This window comes from Acanthisitta chloris, unplaced genomic scaffold (assembly GCF_000695815.1).
Source record: "Acanthisitta chloris isolate BGI_N310 unplaced genomic scaffold, ASM69581v1 scaffold14171, whole genome shotgun sequence".
Classification (NCBI taxonomy): Eukaryota; Metazoa; Chordata; class Aves; order Passeriformes; family Acanthisittidae; genus Acanthisitta; species Acanthisitta chloris.
The window spans coordinates 8039-16638 of record NW_008656656.1 but is presented as its reverse complement, the minus strand read 5'-3'; the positions used below and the strand labels follow the sequence as shown (position 1 = coordinate 16638).

At 43.6% G+C, this 8600-nt stretch overlaps 1 protein-coding gene across 1 annotated transcript; it reads right to left on the bottom strand.

The window, feature by feature from the left end:
* Window positions 1-176: 176 nt before the first annotated feature.
* Window positions 177-7852, bottom strand: NFYB (nuclear transcription factor Y, beta; the record flags this gene model as incomplete). The annotated part of the gene is made up of 5 exons (XM_009084417.1): window positions 7677-7852; window positions 7100-7230; window positions 4713-4910; window positions 2016-2097; window positions 177-256 (listed from the first exon to the last, which is right to left on the bottom strand). Coding segments are annotated over exons 1-5 (585 nt in total), but the record flags the coding sequence as incomplete, so codon positions are not given.
* Window positions 7853-8600: the final 748 nt, after the last annotated feature.

The following is an 8600-nucleotide window of genomic DNA, read 5'->3' as shown; positions in this document are numbered from 1 at the left end:
AGATATTAAAGAGAACTGGGCCCAACTGAAGCTGCATGGCACTTAGCAGCCACGAATTGTGCTGTTGGAAAGCACCACTGAAGGCCTACACAAAATTCACTCTCACCTTTCAGTGCGGCTGAATTGGTGTTTGGGTTTTAGCAGCAGAAGGGAGAGCAGGGGATGGGACACAGTACCTGTTGATATGACGTTGTGTAGACCATAACATTCTGCTGTTGGCCATCTGTGGTTATTAATCCTGCTGGCAACTGGTTAGCTAAAGAAAGAGCATTTTAAGAAGGTTAGACAGGAACTGATGGATAAACAGAGCCTTGTTTGATGTCACCATTCCAGAACCTTTAACTGTGTGCACTTCAGGGCTACAGAGCCATTCACCTCCTGACTACGACCACCCCACACTGAGTAGAGACACGTTTGTTCCTGAGTGTTACACGTAAAGTTTATTCCTATTAAGAAGAAACACTTAACTAAACCCAACTTAATTTTGCACTGGATAATCTAAAAGTAAAACTGTACCTTGTTCTTCCCCTGTGTCTGTAGCAGAACTTACACAGCTGTACACAGGCAAATAACAACAGGCTGTCCCTGAGCCAACAGGGTGTCCTTGTGGCTAAGAAGGCCAATGGAATCCTGGGATGCATTGGGAAGAGCATTGCCAGCAGGTCAGGGAGGTGATCCTGCCTCTATGCTCAGCCCTGGTGAGGTCACACCTGGAGTGTTGTGTCCAGTTCTGGACTCCTCGGGACCAGAGGTACATGGAGCTCCTGGAGCAGGTGCAGGGAAGGGCAAGGAAGATGCTGAAGGGACTGGAGCACCTCAGTCATGAGGCAAGGCTGAGGGATTTGCGGCTGTTCAGTCTCGAGAAGAGATGACTGAGAGAGATCTCATTAATGGATTCAAGTCCATGAATGGGAAGTGCCAAGAGAATGATCAGACTCTGCTCAGTGGGGGAAGCCAGTAAGGCAAGAGAGAACAGCAAAAACTGATGCCCAGGAAGTTCCACCTGAATACAAGGAAGAAGTTCTTTCCTGTGCAGTCAATGAGCACTGAAATGATTGCCCAGACAGGTCATGGATTCTCCCTCTCTGGAGGTATTCCAAAACCCTTTGGACACAATCCGGAACCATGTGCTCTAGGGTGGCCCTGCTGGAGTAGGGAGGTTGGATCAGATGACCCACTGTGGTTCCTTCCAGCCTGACCCATTCTGTGACTCTGTAGAGTGTAGTTTGCCATCCTGACCCCTGAAAAAGCAATCTCCAGCATTCAATATCCCAAGAAAACTGGAGAATTCAGTTGGCTTTGTTTAAACATGAGGTTGGCACTTGACCATACCCATGTGTGAAGACCTCAATGAAATCATTGAGCTGCTTTATAAAACAGGATCGATCAATCAGGTACTAAATCTTGTCAGTAAATCACAGAATAATCATGGTTGGTTGGAGTCCAACTATTAACCTGTCACTGCTGGAATCCCTGAACACTAAATCATATCCTCCAGCACCAGATCCAGACACCACTTAAACACTTCCAGGAATGGTGACTCCACCACCTCCCTGGGAAATATTCCAATACGTGAACACCCCAACAGGGAAAACATTTCTCCTAACATCTAATCTGACTCTGCCCTGGCTCAACTCAAGGCCATTCCCACTAGTCCTCTCCCTGCAGCCATAGCAGAAGAGACATCCCCCACCTCTCTCCAAGCCCTGTCAGGGAGTTGGAAAGAGCCATGAGATCACCCCTTCTTCTCTTCTCCAGGTTAACCAAACCCAACTCCCTCAGCCCTTCCCCATGTGCTCTAGCCCTTTGCTGCCCTCGCTGCCCTTGACTCACTCCAGAGCCTCAGTGTCCTTCCAGCAGTGAGTGCACAAAGCTGAGCACAGCACTGAGCTGTGACCTCCCCAATGTACCCAGTCCAGGATATATTCCTCAAGTAAGCATTCTGATGTCTAAAGGAAGTGCAGTTTTTACAAAAGCCATGGTGATAATACAATAAATTCAAAAGTATTACTTACTAAATGCTTCCTCTGTGAGCTCTTCACTTAGACCATCTCCAGTTGTAACTGTTCCCCCAATTCCCTTTTCTCCTTTCATTGCCTAGAGAACACAAAAAAAAAAAGAAAAAGAAGGCTCAAGATTTTTCTTTTCAAAACCCCAAGAGCTCTAGCCAAGCTTAGGAACTTGCAGAAGAGTCACTGTGCAGCAGCTGGAGCCTGAAATCCAACACCTGTAAAGCTCTATGGGATTTGAGAATGTGCCTCTTACGAGAGTGTTCTTCATCTTAGTCACACTCCTAAAACAAAGACTTGGCAAACCAGGACTGTGCAGCTCTAAGAAAGGCTTTCACCTTCTGCAGGAAGGCAAAGGTCTGTGATAATCCAGAAGGAGCAGTGAAGAGCATTTACAAGCAATCACAGACTCTCAGAACCTCCAAGAATGTGCAACGTTTACTCACCAACCATACACAAGTGCCATGATCATCACACAACTAAGAGATGACATTTAAAAGCAAGATGCTGAATTTCTTTTCCCACACCAAGGACTACAGCCAGAAAGGATCATCAGCACAGAAAGCCAAGGCTCCCAGTCATCTGCAGCAGTTTGACAAGTAGGAAGTTTGATGCTATATATATATATACATATATATATATATAAACATCTCAGAAAATAATATGGGCATTTAAAGTGCTCTCTGCAACTGTTTGCTGGAGACTAAATCCTCAGTTACAAGAGAGGAATATTTCACTGTGCATGGCACAGACAGAACTAGCTGGAATGAAGATTTAAAACTGATGAGCAAAACTATCCAATCCATCCAGCCAATTAAAACCTAATCCAACCACTCTGCTGCCACAGCAGATGTATCTCCAAAACGGCCAATTAAGTCCGAAAGTAGCACTGAGCCACTTCAGATTTCAGTAGCACTGAAGAACCAGTTAGGCATTGTTAATTAAAGCACATTCAGCACTGCCACAGCATGTACCACTGCCACGCAGAACTAGAGAAGGGTAGCACACAGCAGCCCTTCAACTTTTAGACTGCACCTCCTGTTACTCAGTTATCACAACAAATGACCTCAGGGAAGGAGAAGCTCTAAGTGCTGTCAGCAAATCCAATATCACTAGCCATTCTGACCCCATTAATAAAAAACCCCTTAGCTTTAGAAAACAAAGACACTCTGAAGAGCATCACTACCTACAGCACTGCCAGTCTGGGGGTGGAGGGAGGCAGACCAGGACTTTGGGGTTTTTTTAACCCAAGCAGAAGCAACTTCCTATTTCAAAAAGTCTGAACTGCTGAAAGGAGAATAAAAAGTCACTTTCTGCTAGAGAAGGGACAAATGAAATTGCTTGGAGAACATCCCCAGCATGTATGGTGTATCAAAAGCAAACTGAGGGACAGGCTACAAACCACCTGCACCGAGGCAGAAAGGCTTCCATGGGAATCATGATTCTGACACAAGGAAAACAGTTGTTCTTTTGCAGATCTGAAGTCCAGACAAACAAAAGGGCATTAAGCTGCTCCTCACAGGATGCAGAGGATGTTTGTCTTGGACAGGGTAAACCAACTTGATAAATGCCCCATTTGCAAAGCTATCAGTGGTAGATGGAGAAGGGGACATCATGCTGCTTTTGGTGTTGAAATGATGCTGAAACCAGTCTGACTCATCAGGCCCAAAGTAAAATATCCTGAGGGTGAGATGAAGATATGGTAAAACTGGTAAAGGAACAAACAAATGATACTACTGATAACTTATCTTAAACTGCTGAGCTGACACAGCTGGCCTGGAGACATCTTACAGTCAATCACTTTACTACTATAAAAGCCCAGTCCCAAATTTTAAGGGCAGGATCTTCTAACATATCTCCTCTTGGAGTGTATGTGTGAGGATTTCTCCCTGGAGTGGGGAGTGAGTCAAGGTCACTCCTCGAGGCTGAGAGAAAGAGATTTGCCCACAGTCATTGGCTTGGGTGACTAACATCAATCTCTACTTAATAATTGCTTTTACTGCTTTAATGCAACTGCTTTAACATTGCTTCAATATTGTTTTGTAGTGCACTGTATTATAATAGTTGTTACAGCTTCTATACTGTGTAGTAAATAATTCTGATTAACAACTTTTTGTCTAATCATTCTCATAATAAATCATATACATTTGTATAAATATCTCCTTAATCCCTGCAGGACAAAGCTGTACAGATGTTCACTTACACCTGTATAATCCTTTTGACATAAACCACTGACAAAGCTGGGGCTAAGATTGGATCCAGACCCACCAGGCTCCTCTCTGAGGAGTTTAGAAAGCAAGGAGGTCCTTCCTGCCCTTCAAGACTCAGCAGGAGCTTCTCTAAAAACTTTGTCTGAAGCTCCCACTCTGCCTGTGACAGCAGTCTGGTACAGCTTTATTGACTGAACACAAAGATCAAATCAAACATTCTTAACAGGCACCTTTAAAGGACAGAGCCATTCACTACAGCAATGTATTAGGGGATTTATTCAGTTGAAAGCTTTAACCACTCTGAATCAACAAGTCTCATCAAAATGCTTTCTTCCTCCTTTTTGTCTTGCTCTCCTCTAGAATGCTTTAAGCATTACATGACTCCCTGACTAATAGCTGTGAGATCCTGTGCAAGTTATCCATCACACAGTGACAGCTAAGGATAAACATAACCAGGTTAAATAACTGAGGAAATACCAAAGTATATACCAACCTCTCTGAATTTCTGGAGGTATAACTTCAAAGGTTCAACATAGCTATCAAACCCCAAGGTAGACATGGCAAAGAGAATGTCCTCTCCATTGATGGTCTTCCTTTTCTCTTGGTGACACCTCTCACTTGCTTCTGATGTTATAAAGCTGATGAATTCACTTACACACTCTTGCACACATTCCTTTGCGTCCTTAGCAATCTAGCAAGGAAAAAATATCATAAAAGATTCATTAAGACGCAAGAAGATGTAATAAAAACCTAACCACAACCCCCCCTCCCCAAAAGAATACATCAGGTAATAAAGAAAACATCTCCAAACCTGATGGTAATACCCATTTAGGCAACATCTGTATAGGGAACCACTGGATGTCATCACTGCTCTATGCAAGAACAGCTGCAACATGATTTTACCTCCGGTTTACTGTTTCAAGCAGCACACACAACTATCAGGATCTCCTGAAGTCATAACCATGTCCTGAACAAGCTTTTATCAAAGAATCAATCAGAGAATCATAGAATTGAGGGGTTGGAATGGACCTTACAGATCATCCAGCCCCAACCCCCTGCCCTGGGCAGGGACACCTCCCACCACACCTGGTCGCTCAAGGCTTTATCCAACCTGGCCTTGAACACTGCCAGGGTTGGGGCAGCCACTACCTCCCTGGGCAACCTGTGCCAGTGTCTCACGACCCTCACAGGGAAAAGCTTCTTCCTAATATCTAACCTAAATTTCCCCTCTTTCAGTTTGTACCCATTGCCCCTTGTCCTGTCACTGCAGCTCCTAACACAGAGTCCCTCTGCAGCTTCCCTGCAGCCCCTTCAGATCCTGGAAGGTGCTCTGAGGTCTCCACACAACCTTCTCTTCTCCAGGCTGAACAGCCCCAACTCCCTCAGCCTGTACATTTATATGTAAATGCATCTTGGTACTGCTTGCTCTGCTCACCCGTGTCTCAGCACCTCCTCATTTCAATGTCACAGCCCAATTCCACCTTCCTTTTCACAGCCCCAGCAGTTCCAACCCCACTCCAACACATCCCCACACATTGGGAAGGTGCAAGTAGTTTTATCCTGACCAGATTCAGGGACTAGAATAGATGCCTAGCAGCAAGTCTTTCTACTGCTTTAATATTCTGGTATAAATGCTCCAAATGAGAATCCAAATGGAGAAATAAATGCCTCTGGCAAGAATGAAAGAAGTAAATTTGGTTCTTGTTTTCAGTTGGACATAAGTAGTTTACCTGACTTAAAATTAGAGCAAGAATGACTCATGCTGACTTGGGAAGCTGACAGGAGTCAACACAAAGGTTATGGTAATTAAGACTGTTATTCTTCAGATGAGAAGCTGTTTGTATTAAAAAATGAAGCAGTAACTGTATGCAGAATCTTCACTAGCTCCTCTTTTATTTTCAGACATGCAGAATGAGATTTGCAGAAGTCACCAGCCAGCAGCTTCCCTTGCAGTTTCTCCCAGAAAAACCTGATTTTTCAAGATAGCTCTACATCCCATCTGCTAAATTCCTGAAGAAAAAAAAAATCTCATCCTGATCACTAAAAATTTATGACAATATGGACTAGGGTAGAGTGTTTTTTCACAGCAGAGTTATAAATGTAACATCCAGATCTCCAGAAAGCCCTGAACACTAGGAAAGTACAAGCAGATGCAAGTAAATTATGTCTTGCTTCTATTTAGAGTGATCTCAAAAGAAAAAAACTCCACCAGAAATCAATTTTAGCCAGAGGAAATGTTACTGGGGCTGGAAATGGATTGGAATACAATAGAGAAACAGCAAAGGTTTAAGATGAATGCGTAGTATAATCAAACACACAAGCTCAGCAGAATGGATCAAAAAGTCCATTCTTAGAAGAAATAAAATGAGGCTTTCAATATCTGTCCTTATCTGCTACCTGGTGCAAGGCAGAATTCTGAGGCAAGTTTGGCAGAAGAACTGAGTGCTGGAACACTAACCATTCTCTTTCCTTCAGGATGTGGGCTGGATTTTTACTTCAGTCAAAAGGGGTTCACTTATTCCAAGTTTTATGCACCTCAATAAGAGCATATTAAATCCCTTGACTGAATTCCATAAGAAATGTTCTTAGTGGTACAGGATTGTCACCAAGTCGGATCCTCTACAACAATTTCAGAGAACATCTCAGGCAAGGAGAACACTTGGGAGTCTTGCAGAGAACACTGTTCTGGATGCAGCCACTACTAAAAGCCTAACAAAAATGGATTTGGTCTCAATCACCTCCTGCTCCCATTTTTTTTCCTTTTCTTCCCAAATAAACCTGCATAATTTGGAAAAATATATTGTTCTACCAGCTCGAGTTCACCGAGAGGGAGGATTTAAAACCCATCAACACACTTTCTTTGCCAGACAAGGGTATTACCTTTCCTGTTTGGGGTATGGCATTTTTCATTATCCTTGCCACATTTGCAATGGGAAGATAAATATCTTGTTCTCTGAAACTCTCTTTTGAGCCATTTGTATCTTCATGGTCGTTCATGCTGTCCTCTGTGTCTAATGAAACAAAGGAAAGTTGGCAAAAACTGTAGGGTAGGCAATAATGAAGGCAGTTTCAAATCTTACACTGAAGGATGAAGCACAGTGTGTTAATGTTGTAGAAATAATGAAAAATAAATAGGTGCAGCACCAGGGTAACCTTTATAAAGGTATCATCTTTATCACCTCATGCACAGAAATGCACATGGCTGATCCCCAAACATGTCAAATGTCAAAACACAGTTGTTTTTGTTATCACCTCAAGGTCTTGGTGCCAACATGGAAAACCCCAAACCCTCCCTCAGACTGCAGAAAAAATGCTTCATACTGTAAGGCATTTTGGATACAAACAACTGCCAGTTCTTCACCTGAGAGAAGATGGAGAATTATACGAGAACTGGAAGGAAACAGAGATATACACACACACAAACACAAACAGTAGTACTTACTGTAACATTCCTTACCATCATGAGGCTGTATGACATAGTGACTGCCACCAATATAATCTCCAGCAATTCCTAACTGAGAAGCATCCGTCGTGGAGCTATCACCATCCATCTACAACCAGAAGACGGAAACCTTTCAGGTGGTGATTGTTACACTATTCAGTGCAGCTATTACTGCAAACCAGCACATTCATCTACTTTATGAGTCAAATGTATACAAACCATAAATATCTTGTCATTTGAGAACAGCATCCCCACTGTGGTTACTGAGCTTTATTGACAGAGGAAACAGTTAAACTGTTTTGTGAGGCTTCCTCAAATACTCAGCCAGAGGCACAGATCATCTGGTTCATGCAGCATATATATAAGCAATCTTGTGTTGTTCCCATGAGTCTGACCAGCACAGATCAAGGTATGTTTCTCTGGACAACCCTCAAAGCCTGCAGCAAGCCCCTGAATGCTTTACCTGCAGTTACTACAGAGTACATCCTCCACTCACCTTTACCCTCCACTCAAACAGCTTTTGTCAAGCCCACTGACAAACTCCTAGCCAAACCTCTCTGGCTCTGCAACCTCATCCTCTCCAAGGCAGCAGTCACTCTTGGGTGCCTTCCAAGTCATGTTTTCCTTTGCTGTTGCTGGTCCTGCCCTGCCTCACTCTTCTGGGCATCCTCCGGTGCTCCTCCGTCAAATTCTGACATGGTGGCCAATAAGTGAGGCTCTGGAGATGGGGTCATAGTTTAATAGGTAATTTGAATGCCAGGAGAAAGAGAGAAGCTAAAAGAGACAGTACTGGAGTACCTCCCCTATGAAGACAGGCTGAGGGAGTTGGGGCTGTTCAGCCTGGAGAAGAGAAGGCTGTGTGGAGACCTCAGAGCAACTTTTCAATATCTGAAGGGCCTACAAGTGATAGGACAAAGGGGCAATGGGTTTGAAGAAGGG